The sequence below is a fragment of the Apaloderma vittatum genome, unplaced genomic scaffold, assembly GCF_000703405.1.
Source record: "Apaloderma vittatum isolate BGI_N311 unplaced genomic scaffold, ASM70340v1 scaffold3844, whole genome shotgun sequence".
NCBI lineage: Eukaryota > Metazoa > Chordata > Aves > Trogoniformes > Trogonidae > Apaloderma > Apaloderma vittatum.
Window position 1 is genome coordinate 197,820 of NW_009714213.1, and position 21,342 is coordinate 219,161.

Below are 21,342 nucleotides of genomic sequence, written 5' to 3' on the forward strand. Positions count from 1 at the left end.
AAATAACCCAAGAAAACAGGTAGAGATACTATGTTTCAGTAGTTGAGGCTTGTCCTAGTTGGAGACAGCAAGGGTTTGTGTTTCTGTACTAAACCAGAAAATTAAACATCTGGTCTTGCATTAGAAATTGAGTATATTTTTAAAGAAATATGATCTGTCTCCTTCTGTGTTGGTATTGTTGTTATTTTTTTTTCCCCTGAGATTTGCATGCAAATCCAACTTTTTAATTTTTTTTATTTCCCTCAAGTATATTTGTTCCTTGTTGCTTCTGTTGTGGAAGTTCACTAGATAGTCATTTTACAAAGATATTTAAGGCCTTCATCTTTGTTCATCATTTTCTTTAGTGGAATCTTGCACCTGCACAGACCACTGCGTAATTTAAATTCCTTGCTATTCCATTTACAGCAGCCTTACGCTGGTTTTACTTTCTAAGGGGAAAGTTGAACATCAGTAGTCTCAATGCTGTTAGTAATTCTGATCTTTCACGAAATGTAACTTCTTATGCACTGAAGGGTATCAGACATGTTCTAGTATTCCACTGATCTTATTAGAGCATTTATAAATGTGGCTGATGCAGAAGGAGTAATCAGTGTATCATTTTCAAATGAGGTGTGAGTCCTCATAATTTGATGAGGACTGTATTATTAATTGTGCTTTACTGAACCCATTACATAGAAGGCAATGTGTATTCAAATTGAAGGAAAAATATGTGACTCTTAAATAGTGACTGCATGCTAGCAGGAGTTTGATAACAACAAAAAAAAATGTAAGCATGAACTTTGGAGAAAACATCTTATTTTCTCTGTAGCCACACCAATTATATGACCACAGTGGAATATTGTCAGGCTTTTCAGTACACCAGCAAAAGTGAACACTTTTCAATGGCTTGCATACCATGGACAACTGGAATATATCCTCTGTCCTATTTCATTTTGTTTAGATATTCTTCTTGAAGTGTTTGATAATTTATAAATTTTAATATTTAGACCAAAGAGGTGAGAAATTATACTGGTGTCCTGGCTACCAGAGACTATTTGTGACCCTTTGGTTCTCTGATATAATGATTCACCCCTCAAGTAAATTTTCTGCTGCCAGACAGATGCCATATGTAATCTCTGTTCTTTAGTGGGATTTTTAAATAATGTGATAGACCGTGTCATCCACTTCTTTTACTTCTGCATTTTGTTTTCTGAAAGGACAATTCTTTTCTGAATTCTCGCAATAAGCAATTTATCCTATATCCAGTTGACATTTAACAACACTAAAGAAAGGGTGGGATCACCCTAACTTTCCTACATTTTATACTTCAGAGATTCCAACTGTTGTCATGTGGACAATAACTTAGTTGTTATTAGGGCAGTAACAGGCATTTAAAGTTCAGAATCACAGAATAATTCAGGTTAGAAGGGACCACTAGAGACAATATGGTCTAAACCCCTGCAGGAGTAACTTTCAAGTTGGGTTGGATTCTTCAGGCTTGATTCAGTCAAGGTCTGAAAATGCCCAAGGATTAGGAAGTCTACACTTTCCCTGGGCAACTTGTTCTGCACAGAAAGGTGTGCATTTCTGATGTAAGATACATGGATTGTGATGGCTAGTTTTATATTAAATTGTATATCTGCATCTAAAATTTCTAAAATTACTATGAGTTACAACCTCCCTGGGTTTAAATAATATAAATGATGCAGCAAATATTTATAAATTGTGTTTGTATGTGACAGTGGCCTAGGTTAAATAGGTTGCTGCTGATGTTTTATATAAATTAAATACTAAATTATTACTCTCTGGATCTATGGAAATGTTAAAATTCTTTGTTATTTAAAGACTACTTTGTTAGTTTTAATAACAGTTAAGATAGGAATAGATTTGAACAACCATTTGCTTAAAATAGTTCCTTTTGTGTGAAGTTTTCTGTATTTATATATATTTAAGATGTATTTATTGTAAAGAATATGGAGCTTAAGAAGTTCTCTCTCTCAGGTAGAAGAGCTCATGAATGCACTGGATAAGACTAGACAAGAATTAGATTCTACCAAAGCCCGTCTTGCCTCAACACAGCAGTCTTTGGCTGAAAAAGAAGCACATCTGGCTAACCTGAGAATAGAACGAAGAAAACAGCTTGAGGAAATTCTAGAAATGAAGTAAGTACATGTGATTTCTCTGATTTCTAGAAAATTTAAAATCAATACTTTTGTGCTGTAATGAGTTCTTTTTCCTTGAGGTTTTTTCTTTTTTCTGTATATATTTAAGTCTGAATCTGTAATAATTTTAAGACTTCTAAATTCCTTTTAAAATATGGAAACACAAAAGTCTTCATTTTATAAGTACTCAACAGTTGACATGACAAGAATTTTTTGAAAGCTTTTCTATGTTACATGCAAATAAAATATCAGGACAGTACAACTTCTGAGGGTCTAAAGCCCCGTATTTCAGTGGGAGTTCTATGTTGGATTTTATATTAGCGCCACTTTTTTTCTTTTTACTGTCACTTTAGCAACATTAGTACTGAAGGAAAAAAACAAAACCAAATAAACTTATTCTTTTTTGAGCTAGGTGTATAGGAAGGGCTTCATGACTGCTATTAAATATAAATTAAATGTAAATCTTAATTTTAGATTATTTAATTAGAGACTAAACAATATTAGTTAATAGATCTACATATATTAGTAAATGTGTTTAGAAATAATTCAGATACTTCAAATACAATAGTTTAATTTTTGAAATTGCTCACTGAAATAAGTATATGACAAGCAAACTTCGTGAAACTGCTGCATTAAACATGGCGTTACATTTTTTGATGAATAAGATATTATCAAAAAATGATTGTAGAAGCTAGCTAAGATGTAGACATCCACTGACTAATAATAATTCTGTATTGTTGTAGTATACTAAAAGAGTGTGTCTTCTCTCAGATATTTTAAGATCATTTAGTACTTGGTGACATTCATCCTAAATTCTATTTATAATTTTTTTTAATCTAATATTGAGCAATTACAGGTTTTGGCTGATAGCTTCCAGTTAATTAGGCATGAACCATGTGTTTAAGAACATTCATGATGATTTTCTATGCTTATATTATGTTCAAGTTACAAACATAACTCTGCATTCTAGGCCCATCTGGCTGGCGTTGCCAAGATCCATGTTAATTTACTGGCTACAATCACTTGTCAGTTTTAGATAACTTCTTCAGTTGTCATTATTTGTTCTCACGTACAGTCAGTTATCTAAGGAAGTTTAGAATAAAAATGGATAGCAGCTTTATGTTGTTCATTAGCTGGTTAGTCTTTTTGAAGTGGAAATCAGGTAGGTACCCATTAAATGAAAGCTAGTATGATGGAAGGAGATAAACACTAGGTTATTCTTAACCTGATGCCAACTTCTGAAAAAATAAGATTTATTTTAAAGAATTCCAATGCGTCAGTTTGCAATAGGATTTGCATTTGCATGTTACTAGCTAAATATGTAATATGTTTTTTCCAAATGTCTATTAAAAATATTACTATATTAGTTCTGGAGGAAATATTTCTGCTATGGTCATATTATTTTAGCAGTGCATACATAACTCATATTGACATTAATGGTAGTTACGCATACATGTTAACAGTAAAATGCAGCATGTGTTCAAATCCATCATTTTGCCTAATTGTCTTAATGCTTTGTGCTCTATATCTGAGCATAAAAAAATCAATGCATCTTTTGTTTTTAATAAGTAATAGTTAAAAAGTATTTCTATGTTGCATAGTGTGACAAAAGTCAAGTTAATGTTTTTAAAAAATATATTTATTGTCCCTAGAAATGTTTCAAATGGCTCAAACTTAAAAATCGGTAGTTAGAAATATGTATCAAGACTACTTTTTGCAGACATTGTTTTCGTTTTCTGAGAGTCCACAAGAACGAGCACAACCTAATGAGAACTTCACAAGGCTTCTCTAGGAAGGCTTAGTCATTTCGTAATATGAAGAACTTGGGGGTAGGATGAGTTTCTGCACTGTGATATGGTGGAGGTTTTTTCAGATTTTTCAGAAATGTCATACTCGTGAAGCATACTTGCATGACCACCAGGCATCCACAATGCTTTCATACAGATGTCCTTTCCTATTTGTGGTTCCTTGCAAAACTCACAAACATACTTGTAACAAAATTAGATAGCTGTGTATATCGATAAATGAGTATTTACACAATGTTAAAATTGCCTTATGTATCTATGTGAAATAAATGCCTGTCCTTGTAGAAAGTGGATTTTACTCTGTGGGATAGGGCATCTTCTTAGAAGTAGTCAAAAATATGTTTTTTTGAAAGATATAAAATTTGACCTGGAAAAAAGAATTTGACCTATAAGAAAGTCTAATGGCATGCGAGGTAAAAGATAAAAAAAAAATATTATCACCTTTTTTGTTAGTTCAATTTTTAAATTATATGCATGTAATCTTCGAGTTGCAACCTTTGAAGTTAAAAACACAGCAAAAAAATCCCCCAAACTTTGATATCAAACTTTGGGGTTTTCTTGATTAAGAGGCCTTAAATTAACGTTTTCTCATGTTTACTTAGAAATATGTTTAAATACCAGGGTTTTTTTTTAAAAAAAGAAAATTATTTCGTTGGGGTTTTCATTCATTTGCTATCTTTCAGTGACTTATTTACATATAACATTGCATTGAGTGAGTAACCATGAGATTAATCCCCAGAAAGTCTGCAACTCTTGTTTTGACTAGAAGATCTGTGAATTCTTAATTTTTGAGATCCAGCTGTTAATTACTGAGTGTGTCCTTTAGCAGTCAACTCAGTACACTCAATCCTCTGAAGCTTTCAGAATATCCTAAATGAAATTCCTGCCAAGAGCTTGAAAGGTAATTTCCTTGCCTTTGATAGAGTTCATGCCATCACCTGTGGGTATTGCTAAATCAGTTTTGTTGGAAGTGACTTTGTCGTTAAACTCATTACAAATTTCCAGAAGAATATATATTTTCTCATATGTGGAATAAATCAGATTACTTCAGTAACGAAGTATAAAATAACTAGCTACTAGTCCTTTCATTAAATAACAAAATAAAACACTGCTGTGCTGTCTAAAAAAACCCTTATTTTTAAATTAGATTTTGAAGTAAATTTTCTTAGTGACAGTATAAAATTAAACATCCCTTGCTTTGTTTAAAAACGTCCACCATTTTTTTCACTGGAAATAATAAATGAATATTGCTTATCTCTGTTTTTCAGTATGTTTACTTTATTAATTTAACAGCACCTGTGTATAGTCAAGGATGAAATATTTGTGGGAAGAAGGGGATAAAACATGTTTTCTACCAAGCATTCAGTCCCACCAGCTGTCACTCTTTGCCGAAGTCCTGAACACATACTGCACTTTTTAGCTGCTGGGTTAGTGGTTCAGCTGCTCTGCCAAGCAAGGAAGGCCACTAGTATTTGCCGCTAGATGCCAGTCTTGGGTGCAAGACCATGGGTCTGGGTCTGCTTGGTTCAAACAACACAGTATGAGCAGCTTCACAGAGTAAGCGAGAAGCTTGTGGGGTTGCAGGAAAGGGGGTGTGTCTTGTCTGTTTGTCACCTGGTGTTACTTGTTCCCTCCTTCCTTTTAGTACAGGAAAGGATGGACAAGTACACAAATGGCTTAAGTGGACTTTTTAGGATATTTTAGGGATGAACAGGATCTTTGAATGGGCTTTGGAAGTCAGGGATCACAGCGTATGGGCAAGACTGTGTAAGATGTAAAACTAGCAGAATTTGTATGGAAGTCAAAATGTTTTATGAAGTACTAGTTGTAGAAGTATAAGGAAGTTCACCATTCATCTGGTTTTCTGCAAACATACCTCTTTTTTCCATCTATAAATTTTACTGGAGTAGAAGTTGGGGATTTCACATCTGTGTAGCAGCTCAGCAGGAGCTGCAGCTCTGACAAGGGCTGTTGGATGTCCAGAGAATCTAGACATGTTTCCAGCACCTGGACAAATCAGTTCTTGTCCCTGCCTTACATTCTCCTATTACTATTTCCATCCATCAGCACCTCAGAATGACACTTGGGAAGGCAAAGGGAGAGGAACTCAACATGTTTTCCTTTATTTATGTCCTAATCACTCTACCCCAAGAGATTGTCGCCCACAGGATAGTAGTTTCTTCCTCATTGCTGTGGGTACATCTATGGTAAAAAGAGCTTCTGAAATCTCTGTGGAAGTAGTAAATGCAGTGCATCTGGAACATTTCAGAATAACTGTGTATGCAGTTCACCTGTTCAGTGCATACACAGGCCAGAAGCTTGACACTCATTGACAGGAAAATCCCTGATGACATTGTAGGGACTTTACTGGTGTGTAGTCATTAAGTTAATTTCCTTGTTTTGGTTCTTCCATGCAGCAGCAAGGATGAGGAAAGAAATATAGCAAGGTAGGAGAAATTGGCAGGGTGATTTAAGGTTGGAACTACTCTTTGAATTGCTTGGAACACACTTTTTAAAACCACTTAAAATGATAGCTTCCCTGTAGATACTATCTGCTTTCTGAGTGTCTGCATTCACTCTGCTCGCTTCTTTTCAGAAGGGAAAGCAAGAAGGTAGATAAACTGTTTCTCTTGCCTGTTTTGGGAACTGAAGTGTTTAAAAGGTGTAGCCAAAGATGCTTAGCTTATACTCCTTTTTAAAATGCTAGTATATCCTGAAAAGAGCCATCACTTACATTCGAGATAGTTTTAGGCTAAATAAATAGTGGTAGGTAGTTGACATTAAAAGATACTCTTTGAACTGAAGTCTAAGCAAATGCACCAGGGTCAGATTTCTTAGACTGTCAATAAAATATTATTTCAAAGGTGTGTTTTTCTACTTTGGCAACTCTAATACAGCCTATATTTTGAGAAACATAGCTGTGATAATTTCTCTAACATGAATTCTTTAACATTACTAATAAGTTAGATAAGAGTACTGTATAAATAGCTGTGGAGAAAAAATAATTTTCAGAAAGCAGTTTACAGTTTTCTGTAATTTTATTAGAGGGATTATTTTGACTTTTTTCAACTGTGGTAGTGTATATTATAAACGTGTTCAGTGAATGGATAGCAAGTTGGTTGTCTCAAGAATTGTGCCATTTCAAATGTAGAACATGACTGTTTTTAAGTAACCTGTGGACTTCTTCCATTTAATTGTAGGATTCATGCTGAGAGTGTAGAGAGTCATATCCCAAGTTAAATACAAACAAACCAGCAGGATGTTGATACAACTGTGACTTCCATAGGAAGTAGTTAGAATGGTAATGTGGTCTCCTTCTAACTTGGGTGGAAAGTCTCTTGTGACTGGTTTTGCCCCACAGACCTGTAACACAGCATGCCTTGACTAACATTTTTGACACCAACTTGCAAACACCATAAAGATTAGAGAAACCCAAATGAAGGCTTTGTTCTCTGGAACAGAAGCTTTCTTGACTAAAATGAAGAGATGTTTTTCTTTTGTAAACAGCAAAGGGTCAAAAAGCAATAAAATGCTTCTCTTTCTGAGAACAGAATGAGTGAACTGTTTACTTGGCAAAGCACTTCTCTTATTTAAAGACATATGAGTGTCACCAAGTTCCTGTTCATTGGGGAATCTTGTAAGTTCAGACTAAAGGATAACGCATTTTGATTTTATTTTATAAGTTTTGTGGTGTTTGAAATTTCATCAGCATGGGCATAAAGTGTGCCAGGTTTTTCCTCATGTTGTTCTTGTTAAGGTCATAATTTAAATAGATTGTCACCTGCTACTGAAGGTTAGTAAGGTTTCTCCAGAATGTGATATAAGAGGCTGTATTTTTCTTGCTTTTATATAGGCACCCAAGCAAAGGAAGCTGGAGTCTCTCCCATGTTTACTGTCCACTGTAGACAATGGGAGAGTGCAGTAACAACCTTTTCAAAGTGTTTCCCTTCCACAAAGGCAATGTCTTCTTCTGTTATGTAATAGCAGTAGTGCTTCTTATGTCACAGAAGCATTGTTTGAAGGTATATCAGAAAGAGTTAAAACATACTCCAGACAACACATATGATGGTCATAATAAAAAAGCATACTTTCCTGATCTAGAAAATGGATCTGTGTTTTGATTGGTTTGTTCTCTTCCTAAGTATTTTGGCTTAATGATCAAGCATTTCCATGACTAATATTCTCAAAAATCAATATTAATTTAAGTTTCTGACTCTTTAGTTGTTGTAATGAGCTTCTGGGTTCCTATGATTCATGTGGCTTGCCAGGAAGAAAGGGACTTTGACTGTAGTTGTCACTCTGAATTCTTGTAGTGCACTTTCTGGTTTTGATTCTGTTATTCTCTACCCATTCAGCACCTTGCTTCACTAGAAAAATAACAGTCAGTGCTCTGGCAAATGTTCTATGTTGGAAATACCACCATACTTTTTAGGGGTTCTATTCCTCAAGTGCTTTCCCCAAACTTGAATTGTAGAGAGATTAAGGGGATCCTGCAGCTGCTTTATGAGGGGGAGACTTAAAGACTCTTCATTCTGAGGAGGGGAATGCAGGGAGGATATGTTTGAAGTTTGCAGAATCTCAAAAGGAGGCAGAAACTGAACGTAGAACTGTTGTTTGCCAGATCCCCCAGCGTGAGGACTATCAGACACTTGCTGAAGTTAATCAGCAATTAATTCAAAAGAGAGAGAAGTGCTGCTTTAAAGAGTGGTTGGTTGACGGGCTTCTGGAACTTGCTTCCATCGAGGGCAGGGTGGCATCAGCTGGTTCAGAAAAAGGTTAAACAAATTCATGGACAATAAATCCATAAATGGCTACTTCTTTATACTCTCTGGCTGTTGTTCTTAAACTGTGTTCCTAAAATATTTCTCTCTGAAGTATTATCTCTTTCCGTTGACATTGCTCACTTACACTGAAACACATGTAGTTAATGATCAGATGATTTTAAAACTTTTTCTTTTTGAGAACCAGTTATATTAAGTCAACTAACACTGGAAAAGTCAAAGGCTGCCTTTTCCATCTTCTATTACCCTGTAGTGTATAAGTGGGTCTACAAGATGATACAAGTGACAAAATTGTTTTAAAGTGCAGATTATAAGAGCGAGATACGATAGTTACACGACATTCTGTAGTGATGGAATCACTTAGAAGACAGACAGGGTTAAAAGTGCTTCAGGTTTGCAGGTGTCTCAACCTGCTTGAAGGACTTTGAAATGCAGGATATTCTTGTCTTTTGTAATGCAAATGAAAATGTGTGGAAACAATTGCAATTGAAAATCATTACATTTGCTTCTCGTCTTTTTTGGTTTTTATTTTTTTAAAAAATCAAACTCTTTAAAGTGCTTTTCTGTTTTTTAATTTATAAATGTGTTAGAGTTTATAACACACCAGATATATCTTGATTCATAGCATTCCAAATTCATGTGAGGTGGAATAGTATTCAGAAAGGGACAGTGATTTAATATTCAGTGAAAGGTGGACAATGGTGAGAGGGCTGTACAAACCTGAAGAATGAAAATCCAAGTCTTTACACTTCCAAGTGGAAGATATGATTTAAAGTATGTTTCTATTTTCTAATGAAGCTTACTATTTTTAATCTAATGTTAACTTACTGGAGAGTTTGATAAAGAAAAATTTTGTATACTATGTTTTACCAGAACAATGTTATAGAAAAAAAAAAGTACTCCCTAATTACTGATCTTGACAAAGCTTTATATGGTGTGTTTTAAAACTGCCTTAAAATGCTTTTATTATCTGAAAAAATTAGTAGCGATAAAAATGATGAAATAGGATGGCATTTGTTTTGAAGTTCAGCCAGCATGGGAATGGGAAGAACTCCACCTCTGATAATATACTCAAAAGGGCAAGTGGCTTGAAAGGCAGAAAGGAAGAAGTAGGAGGCTGAAAGAAAAAAAAAAAAAAAAGAAAGTTAGGCTTCTGTTTCATGGATTTTTCTTTTTTTTTTAAGCTGACTGAATTACACCCTTGTCTACTGAAAGCCTCTTAGTGTAATTCCCACTGGCCTCTGTGACACCTAGGGCAGCTCTGATCAACTCCAGGCTCCCATATTCCTAACCTCAGCCAACTGAATATGATTCTAGCAGATGTTTCTGCATTTTAGACCTCAAAAAATGATGGGTCAGGCTTTCTTTTTATTTCTTTTTTCCTTTTTCCAGTGGCAAATCTTGCATACTTGAGACCCAGGACATGCAATTCAATGATAGGAATTATGAGCTGAGGGTGTCCCCAGTGGGACGATGCTGAATTTAATGTAGAATCATATCTTTGAAAATGGAGAACCAAAGAAATGTAAAGGTTGGGATCATTTAAAGTAAATTTCTGGATTATTGGTTAATATTGCATAAAAGCATAAAATGTGATTAGAAATGTATATGATGATGTTTTCTATGAAAAGGAAAAGGCCTTATAAAGTCAGGAAAGAACAGAGTAGAGTTGGAAGCAACTATACAGGAACAGCTTTCTTAGTGGTAGAAGGGAAAGTTTAGGTTAGCTTTCTCTGCCTTCTCATTACTCCTTAGGTGTTACGAAGCAAACCCGCTGCTTCTCCTTCCTGTGCTTCCTTATTCCTCCCCCTCCCCATGCCCCCAGCAGAACAAGTACTTCTCTATGTGCTGTGGAAAAAGAAATCTAAGTTCCTATTACTTTGTTTCATCTGATTGGGTTCTCTCATGTCTAATAAGGTGCAAAATGTGCTTAAAGCTTTGCTGTCATGTCTGAGAGCATTCATTAATGCTCTCTCATGTGTATTCTCTCATGCTTTTAAGATGTGAGTCATGGGGCAGCCTTTCTGCCTGTAGGGCAGATTTACTTTTTTATCTGATATAATGACACCTGTAGGAATTGTCATAAAGGTCTGTACCTCTATCTTGAAATGAGCCAAAGACTTCGGGAAGGGAAACACACTCATACCATGTTTTAAATCCAGAAGAACTTCATGCTGCATGTTCTAGTGGTGTTTATGCCCTCCCGCTGAACTGTGTATAGCTTACCTATTTAGAGTATAAGCCAGACAAGATTGATAAATTCTCTTTATTAATACAATGCCAGGCATAATGGGGTCCCATTCTTCACTGGCTATCAAGCATTGCTATAATCGACAAGATAATAATAAAAGCACTGTATCACATTATCACTGTTGACACTATCTAAACAGTATAAGTGTAGAAATATTGTAGTAAGGAGAGAACTCTTCTAATATGATTGGTAAGATAAGACGTAGCACACAAAAATGTACTAAAGCACTGAATTTCTAATGAGCAACACGTCTCCTTCCAATCGGTTAGCTGAGACTGACAGATCATGATTTATGTGATGACAGTGGAAAGTGGGGTGATCTCATCTCAATTTCCTGTAACTGTGAACAAACCTGGCTGCGTGCACACTTGTTGTGCAGGGTACCACGGTATCTTACCAAAGCCCTGTTTAAGGTACATCATACAAGTCTGTGCTACATTTTACAGTCAAGCTGTTGTGTTCAGGATAAACATCACCTTAAAAGGACACCTGAGCTTGCTTGCTTAGGGTGAAGTGACTTCAACTGAATAGATAAACTTTTTAAGGTGAAATGAAAGTTTGCTGACAGCACAAGTTTATGCAAAATATTGTTAGTGGAAAGATTTTTTTTTTTTTCAGTTGTTGGTAAATAGAAAAGCTGCCTTTTCAGAGGAGCTTGCATAATCCTAATAGGAATACTACACTTACTATGTTTCATTTTAGTATTTAAAATTGTATTGGGGGATGCAAGTGAAAGATTTCGTTAGGTGTTTTTTTCCATTCATTTAACAGTAGTTTTCTCAAACCCCAAACATTTTAGTTTTGTAAATATTTAGATACAGAGCGGGGGTGGATCTGTTATTTACTGTCTTAGATTAGAAATGTAAAAATACTTCTTTTGTGATTAAACCCTTTACAATTTCTAACAACTCCCACCTCAAACATGTAGTTTATCTTTGTTGCATTCAATTCTGACCAAAATCAGGCCGCACAGGCCTCTGAGGATTACCATATTGCTAAAATCATTCTAGTTAGTAGGGTTTCTTTGGTCTGCTTCCCAACAAACTAATCTTGCATTCTTTCAAGACTAGTTTACGTGGTTCGCATCTTCTTGGTGGGAGGGAAAGTATAGACTGGTCTAACAGAGACAGTCACTAGATGTACTACTTTGTTCTTTGGGTTTTCATTTCACACCCATGCCCCCCAGCTTTCTTTGTGGTTGAGAAACAGAGATAAGTACTGACGAGAAAATGCTGAAGGTAGGTTTGATAGGATGGGTAGCTCACCTCTGTGTGCAACACAGAATCAAAGCTAGCCTATATACTTTCAAATCCCTGTATTATGTGGATTGTGAATATAAATGATGATATTCTAATTCCACCTAAATCTACATCTACAAGAATGTAATTTTATATCCTGCCTTAATTCTTCAGGCAGGAAGAGTTTTGGATCAAATGCAGTCAAATGTGAGCATAGGACCTTATTGCATCGGTTGGCGAGCAGTAGTGAGGGGACTTCATGGTGTTATGTTCAGCTGTCTGTGTGTAATGGCACGCTATGCCCAAAGGCTGGTTAGGAGGGACGGATGCAGTTAGTAGTTAAATACTCTGATATTCCTGAGCTTAAAGCAAAGACTTTTCATGTATTGAAAAATACTTTCAGCTTGCATGAGACAGACCTGACTGCTTTCCAGTTTTGTTTTGGGTGCCTGTTACCCTCCTCGCCCACCTGGATTATTTTGCCAACAACTGAAAGAAAACGGGTGAAGTGAAACAGAGTTGTCTGGTTTTTGTGGCTATGTGTACATGCGTACCACCCACTACCCACTACTGCCTCTTTCATCAGATCCCCTCTTAAGAAGAATATTGCAAGGAAAATTACCTACAGTACTTTCACAGTTGTATTAAGAAACAGATTTTATGTTTTGTTCTCTCTTAGAAATATCTCCCTTCAACACTTCAATAGTATGATTTTTTGTTTAGTCTAATGTAGGTTTTTGTTAGTATCTAGCCTAAAAATAAATCTAATTAACAGATGAACTTAGGAAATCCCTACTGTAATTTGGCAACTAAATGAATGAGGGATATCACTATATGTCAAGCGACTTCCACTTAAGGCTAATGTAACTATTACGTCATTAGAAGTGCAACTTTACACTCTTTAAATAAAACCTTTATTGAATTTAAAATATGTATTTGTCAAAGGACTAGCTGAACTTGCTTGAAATTGGCTTTGTAAAATTATGCTGCCTTTATTGATACTGACTAGCTTTATAAATGTTTATCTTAATTATGTTTTATTGTGATTAAAAAAGATTGCAGATACTCTGCCATTTCTGTAAAGTGAGCTGTTGGAGGTTTTTTGTTAAAGATGGGGGTAGGGTACAAAGAATAGTCCAGCTCCAGGGAGGAGGCCCCTCACAGGCCATATGAATCCACTTACATGTAAATTGCTTGTCTATATGAATTAAGGTGAAGGTTATGAAAGAACTGCATTTCTGTGTTTATTGTAGGATTTTTGACAGTCTCTTTCCTCTTTCAAGTAAATTTGGCTTAAGTCCACAGTCAGTACAGTTTTAAGTAAACTCCTCTTTTGTTACATTAACAAGGTTATAACATCACTGAGGCAGATTTCCAGCCGCATGAATTGAGGCCTAAGCATGCAGAGTGAGGGGATAATTAAAACCTTAGGGTGGGTGAATTGAACTACCAACTAAAATTGGATAAAAGGCTAATTGTCCATAGCAACATAATACATGTTTCTAAATACCTGTGAAATAAAGATAAAGATTCATGGTATTTAATTCCCTTTTGAATGCTCTGATTCAGATTATGTTTTAGGGCATAACGAAAATCCAAAGTAAGTAGAAACCCAAAGAATTCTTCCCCAGATATTGTTATATTTTAGTTATTAATTGAAAACTAGAATTATGTTAAGGACTTCTGTGATTTTCTGACTTTTTTGCAACTCAGGAAGCACTTTTCTGTAGGAAGTATGAGCCTCTCTGTGTGATACAGTATATCAGAATGGACTAGTCGGTGCTTTGTCAAAATTTGTCATATCTCTTTTTCCTTCCTCCTTTTTTTTTCATTATTAAGAGTGGAGTTACATACCTTTGGTGACCTTCAAGAAGATGACATAGAGTCAGGCAAGATGATACATTACCGCAAAGTTAAAAAAAACAAAATGAGTTGTAATGGCAGCTTGTACTGACCTAAATGAATTGTGAAGGCCCATTTGTTATTCATTAGGAGAAGCAGAGCAGATTACTGTTCTGCCTTCATAGGGAGCCTTTAAACTTAAGGTCATTTTACACTAGTACCCTTGTGGCATAGACAGCATTTAATACATTTTTAACAGCTTTTGCATTTCCATGGTTTGCAGCAGTGCTGGTCGAATCATTTCTGTAATGAAGGTGTTTGAAAGTAGTTTAGAGTTACTTTGGGGGAAAAAACAGGAAAAAAAGGAAATAATTGGGTTGATGAAGTGACTTTATATACTAAAGAGCTAAGCACGCAGAACATACTGCTATAAAGTAATGCATGCTGATTCCCACTGCTACAGAAGTACGTCCCTGGGGAACCGTGCTGGTTTTTTTGCTGTTGTGAGGGTTTTTTTTCTGTTTGCTTTTTGTTTTTAATGTAAATAGAATTATAGTTGTTTTTCCACAATACTCATTCCTTTAGGGAAGAAAGGATAGAAATGTAAGAATATTTTTGAGCTATTTCTGAGTTGCTCAGGACTCTCGTGGAGAACATTCGACATTTTGGCATGTTTTGGGGAAGTGTGCATTCTGACTGTCTATCATAACCATTGTTGTGGGTGTTTAAGGAACCCAACATAAGATGACCATGGAGTGGAGGGTAGAATTTTGCTGGTGAGAATAAATGTTGATTGTTTCAATACCTCTCAAATGTTTCAGTGGTGCTGTGGAAAGCCAAAGCAGAAAGGTAGGTACAAATATGAAACAATCTGAGAATAATTTGTTCCAAAGTGCTGGACAAATCTGAAATTCTATTAGCTTAAAGAATGATTTATAACTCTAAAGAAAGGTATAATAACCCCAGTTAAAGGAGGTAATAATTTCACAAGCTCATGTTTTATTGTAGATGATAGTCTTTCATTTACTATCTTTTAATTATGTTGTGGATTTAGCTGTCAAAATCCATAGTGCAGTGACTTTATTTTTGTTCAGAAAATATTGGAATGCAAATGATGGACTGTGTTTCAAGACTTGTTTACAAATAAACTTAATTAAGAAAATGCTGATTTAAATGTATGATGGTACTTCTTCCAGCAGCCGGTCTACCCATAATTTCCTTTTTCTTGTTTAGCAGATTAACAGCATTCATTCTATACTTCATTGCAGATGGCTTTCACTAGAGCTTTTTCTATCGATTTTACTGTTTTGTGAGGGTAAATTTTAACAAAGTACATATGGTTCACAACCAGTATATGAGGAAGAAAACAATTACTCATTCTTTGACAGCAGAAGTGGGTTTTTTCCTGAGATTTCGAACAGTACATATTTTAAAGCAGAAAAGCAGTGTATCTTTAGAAAATAACAAGTGCTAAATAACAGTGTAAATGCAACGATTGCTTTTATTTAATGTCAGAGAGATAGTAGAATGTAAGAAATTGTGGAGTCTAAAAGTCTTGTTGCAGTTTAGACTTTGTATTTTTTCATTAAAACTAGATTCTTTTAATATAAGTTTTAAATGTTGCACCACTCTTACTGACTTTTCCCCTTATAAAAATACTTGTCGTCTTTTACCTTTGCACTAGCTTCATGTAGTCATTTCTGGTTTGTGAACTAAAGCTGTTTTAATGAAAACTACTTTAATATCTCTTAGGTTTTTAATAATTCTTCATGCCTGTGAAAACATAGACTGTCAATATATGTCGATAAAAATATATCAAGTGGTTTTGTTTGGTCCGAAAATGAACCCCATCACTTTTGTTATTTTAGTTTACTGAATATGAAGTGGAGGGACTGTTATCATCCCATGTCAAACCAATACCCTAAGGAGAGCATAGTGCCACTACTTGCATGTGTAAAACTCACTGAATGAGATTGTAAAGAATTCTGTGAAGGCCATGTGTACTTACCATATGAATTCTGAACTGGGGTATAATATAATTGCATTTTAATTTTACTTTATCAAACTAAATATATGTAATTAGTGATAGCCATATTTCATTGCCTGAAACTGCTGTTTACAACCTTATTTTCATGTTTGTAACTTAGTTCTCAGAAACGTAAAATAAAGAACATGCTAGTAAGAGGAAAGTTTCAGTGTTGGAATACCTTAATTATAAAATTGTATTAAGTAACTAAGACACTTTAATGTTCGCTCTGTTGGCCCTTTAACATAGGGCTGTGTCTGAGGTTAAGTATCATATTCTCACCAGTTCTGAAGCTCCTTCTAGTGCAGTACTGAGTCAGACGCCTCTTGGGTTGCAATTGCTTGGGCATTCTAGCATTTTCAGATGGATTTTGTAGCAACTGTGATCCATTAAACACAGTGTAGTTGGAACAATTTTTCTTTGCTTCCAGAATGTTCTTTGTATTGTGTGACACCAAGAGTAGACATTATGAAAGTAGTGTGCCATCTGTGGCTGGCTGGGAATAATTCCAAATATTTATTCTACCAGTGAGAAGTGATACATCTAGTCATGTGTTTTGATTCAAGCAAGAGTTCTAGAGTTTGAACCATTTAAAAAAACCCAAAAACCTAAACCAAAAAGAAACCAAAAAACACAACCAGAATGAAGGATTGGTATAAAAAAAAATCCTTTTGAACACTAGTATTATTTGAATTACTTAGACTCTGTATGTCCCATTTACAAAATCGTCACCTTGCTGGAGCCACATAGCAGAGGGCTTGGTCCAGCATCTTCATATATACGAATTTTCTCCTTTTGGTAATAATTTTTCTGCAATGTCTGTATGAGGCCGAAGACTAAGATTCCCCTTCGAAGAGAAGGGTCCATGTTTGTTTTCAGGGCCTTTTTATCAAGTAGTAATTGGGACATTCTGACAGACTTCCACATGAAATCACTAATTTTTGGTATGTAGAAAGAGAGAGGTCCTATATGCCTTAAGAATTCATTTGTGGTTTTATTTTACCCTTTTCTGTTTTACAGAGTTAACTAGCCTTGGGGATTCAGGATGACTTTTTGAATCTATGTTCCTACTTCTTTTTCCCAGTTATTAGATTTTTTCCTTAGAAGTAAGGATTGTATCTACCTTCTGAGACACTTAAGTAATTCCCGTTTCACTACTTCTTACTCCCTTAACAAAGAAATCTAACAACTTTCTTGTTCTCTTTTTCCAAGAGCAAACCATGTCTCATGTCCGTTGTAATGGACTCATCCTTATAATTTGGAATCTCAAGGATAGTTCTCCTTGCATGAATGTCACAAGAAGGTTGCAGTTCTGAATCATATACTAGTCCAGTTCACAGTAAATATCAGAAGCTTGTTTTTTCTGGTCTGACTCATATTTCAGGGGTTATTTTAAAGACTAATTTAAGATCTAACCTTTCAGTTTTGATGGCTTTTTTTTCCTCTTCAAAATCGCAGGTAGCTTGTGGATAAAAACTCTATGGGGTGTCTGTTTTAGTATTAACTTCCGTTTCAAAGGCCACACACATCCAACCAGATAGAGCAAGTCTTGACCTGCAGCTGCCTTCTTAATATTCTTCTTAGAATACAGATACACAGAGGGAGTTCTTTTGAACAGTGAAGTATCACAGTGCAACCTGTGTGATATCACACTGCAACCTGTGAGAGCAGGACATAGAAATAATGAAGTAAGTTTTTTTGGTCGTCTTCATCTTGGGGAAGATATTATCTCACAGTCCATAATAACTATTAAATCAAGTAGAAACACTATCAGGAGAAAAATATTTTCAAGAAGGGATGTTCATGTTAACACGCTTGTTATGTAGAATCTGTTCAGACCTCAAAAATAAATTGATGTTCACTAAAGCTGATCTTCAGTTATTTTTTGTTTACCTTCTATAAATAAGGTAGGAATGTAGTCTGTCTGTAGCAGTGTTCACAAAACCACTAAATTTTTAGCTTGTTTTAAACAGTGGTGACGGTTTGTGTGCATCTTGGGCTGAAATTGGATTATAGAAGTTGTCTAGCTCAGTCTGTGGAAAGGCATGTAAAAATCCCAGGCATAGGTGATATGGAAGCCTACTTTTATAAGAAACAGCTTCATTCCTACCCTGCATTTTTTAAAAGTACCTAGGTTTTGAGATACTATAAGTCTGTCTATGGCGTTTTATTTTCTTTGATCCTGTGCAAGTCAGCCCTGTTACAGATCTAATACATCCGGGCAGACTGACAGTTTTACCTATCATTCATAGTGAAATGGCTCTGTTTGCTGTGGCACAAAAGAGAGATGGTGCGATAGGATTTGTGAGAAACTGCTAATGGTTAGAGCTTTGCAGTGTGACTGCTTCAGTCTAGGCTAGATGAATCTAAATGCTAAAATGTCTGTGTAAATAACAAAATTCAACTAAATAGGTAATAAGCATTCCTGAAAATAAATTGAAAATATTATTGAAAGGATAGATGAACAGTAGTCCACAGACAAAAACTTGAAGTGGTTGTGGTTTTTTATGCTATTCTGGCATGACAGAGCAAGCAGGGAATTTCTTTAAAGAGAGTGTAAGGAAAATAACTTGATTTGGAGAACCTGTATTGTTTTAAATGTGACAAAACTGTGAGAGAAAGTTGTCTTCAGTTATATTCCTCTAAGTGGTTAACCCTCACAATGATAAGAACAGTCACAGAATAAATGAACACCAGATAAAAATTCACATGGAGAGCAGGCATCATGCTTCTCTAAGGAAAGAACTGATTTCCGTACCAAGTGATTCTTGTGACACTGACTGTTATAGGTGGAGCATATTTCTTAGACAGGAAAGACGATAAGTACTTCTAACAGAGAATTCATATGAAAGCAAATGTAAATGCAAACAGAATATATTTGGTGTGGTCTGATCCCACCTCCACTACATCACTTGCTTCTAAATCAGGTGAACCACGAAGTAGTCGTGTTTCGGTCTCACAAAGGGCAGGAACAGATAATATGCAGTATATTAGCAGTCCTGTATTTGTATAGGCATTTTTATAGTAGTTCAAGGTGAAGAAGAGCAGATTCCAGGTTCCCACTTGCCAGATCTATGGAGTGGTTGAGAAAACTCCTATGGTTCCCCAAGTGAATGAAACAGTAGTGGATCAGGAACAGAGCTTAAATTAACTGCACGATAAGGTACTATATATTCCTTCTGAAATGATAATGTACTACACTTTGTAGGCAGGTGTTAGTATCAATCCCAAGTCAATTAGACTTTAGAAGATGAAAGTGAAGGCATTAAAGAAATAGATCATATGCCTTGTTCCTTTAGAATTAAGATGCGTAAGAGGGACCAGCTTTGGCAGGAAAAAAAAAAGGCAAATATTCTCCATTTGAGAACACAGTATCTGAAAACTGGTAAGAGCTGTCTTTTTTTTCCCATTGAAATGGGGAATTTCCTGTGGAATTTTAAGGCAATGGAGGGTTTAAACTGTATTCCGTTCAGAGATTTTGGCAGTATGACTGGCTTCTGTAGAGTCACAGCTAAGACAGCCTGGGGTTAGCAAAGCGTGTTTTCTTAAGGTAAATCTAATAGAGATACCAATTGTTGTTGAGAACCATCATGCCAGTAATGTGGTGAATAAATGTGGTCAATAACTGTTACATTTAAATTACTGATAGCAGAGATAATTTTTTACCTACTAATGGAACTGAAAGATTTGATCTTCAGCTAGGTTATAAGCAGAGTTTAGATCTTGGAAAAGAACAAAACAAGCTGACAGATTTCAGTGGTGGAAAGCTTCTGCTTAAATGAAGTGAGCTGCAAGGAGCAATAGTCATGACACAATTGGGCAGAGACAGATGTGCAGATGAATAACCAAAATTAATAGCAGGCACCCTTAAAAAGCTGGTTAATCTGCCAGTAGAGAGTCTGTCTCTTTTCTACCCACTAGTACATCAGCTCATAAAAAATACAAATGAGCTCAATAGCAGCAAGAGCCTTAAGATCTGCTTCCTCATTAGTGAAACTTCAGAGAAGCATTTCCTATGGCTCCATATCTTTTTCTACCTTTTAAGAAAAGTTGTTAACAGGAATGTGTAGACTGACTTCTTGGGGTGGGGGAGGGGGTAGGAAGTAGTGGAATGAATCTGTAAAAGGAAGAGTTTGTCTTGGATTACTTTGTCAAACAGAGTACTTAGGCATTTTAATGGTGAAAAACATATTTAAGTGTGATAAGTATTTTTCGTATATGGTAGAGAACAACTATCATGTGTGGGTTATGTTTTTATTCGTGTTGTAGCCCATGCAGAGCAGCAACACCAGGAGATAATATGTGATATTTTGTTCATTCTTACCTGTTAGGATTTTGGTAGCAAGTTCTCCTGTTTTGTACAACTGGGGCTGACCTAGAGAAAAGTGATCCAAGGATGATCTTTCCTGACAGTACAGGAAAAGTTCATGCACTGTAAGTTGTTTGTGTAGTGTTGAAAGATAAACAAATTTGCAAATGTAGAGTGTGCTAAAATACCCTTTTCAAAAACAGAAAAGAGCAAGACAGGGTAGAGCAAGCTGGAGGAAAAAAAATAAAGTTCAGCCTTAGAAAGCTTTTGTTTCCTGTAGTTGTGAAAGATCTGAAAAAAGAGAGATGGACAATTGAAACAGGTCACTGGTCAAGAGGTACGCTAGGCGTTGTTCAATATTAGTGATAACTTGAACTGATAAAGTTAGTTAAAAAGGGTTCAGTCCTCTCAAGAGTTCAGCAATCTAGCACTGAAAAAACAGAAGATGTAAACAGCTGTATTCTCTCTGACTTCCTTCTGAAATTGCCTAGGGAAAGCTAGGAGCTTACTTCAAGCACTCTCACACTTTGTCTTCTCTTTGACCTTCTGCGTGAATATACTGCCTAACATATAGGAATTATCTCAAAGTTATTCGTAGTCATCTTTTTGGATTGTGTTTCTAGATATACTTTTTTAAAAAGTTGGAATAAAAATTGTTCCGTACAAAACAACCAAAAAATGGAATTGTGGAACAGTTGGCACGTGTTTAGTGTAATGAAATTTATGCCTGACTCTTTTGCTAATGCTATATAATAGATCATGATGCTCTCACTCCTGTACAATGTAATCTTTTTCCAGTACTTCTGGATTATTCGACTGTTATACTTTTGTTAAAATTGATTTGGGTGCTTCTTTCCTTTTTCTTCCCTTCTCTCATAAATAGCAATCACGTAGAGTCACATGATCCTATAATTTTTTGAATTACCTAGATTATGCTTATCAGCATTTG

The 21,342-nt window shown here is 35.5% G+C and overlaps 1 protein-coding gene across 1 annotated transcript in view; it reads left to right on the plus strand.

Annotated features, from left to right (window-relative positions):
* ERC2 (ELKS/RAB6-interacting/CAST family member 2) overlaps positions 1 to 21,342 on the plus strand; it is a gene marked incomplete at its 3' end in the record, with an annotated part of 259,347 nt that overhangs the window by 171,231 nt on the left and 66,774 nt on the right. The window contains exon 14 of the mRNA XM_009868648.1: positions 1,981 to 2,141. Within this exon, the coding sequence (XP_009866950.1) occupies positions 1,981 to 2,141 (161 nt within the window). The remainder of the gene's footprint in view (positions 1 to 1,980; positions 2,142 to 21,342) is intronic.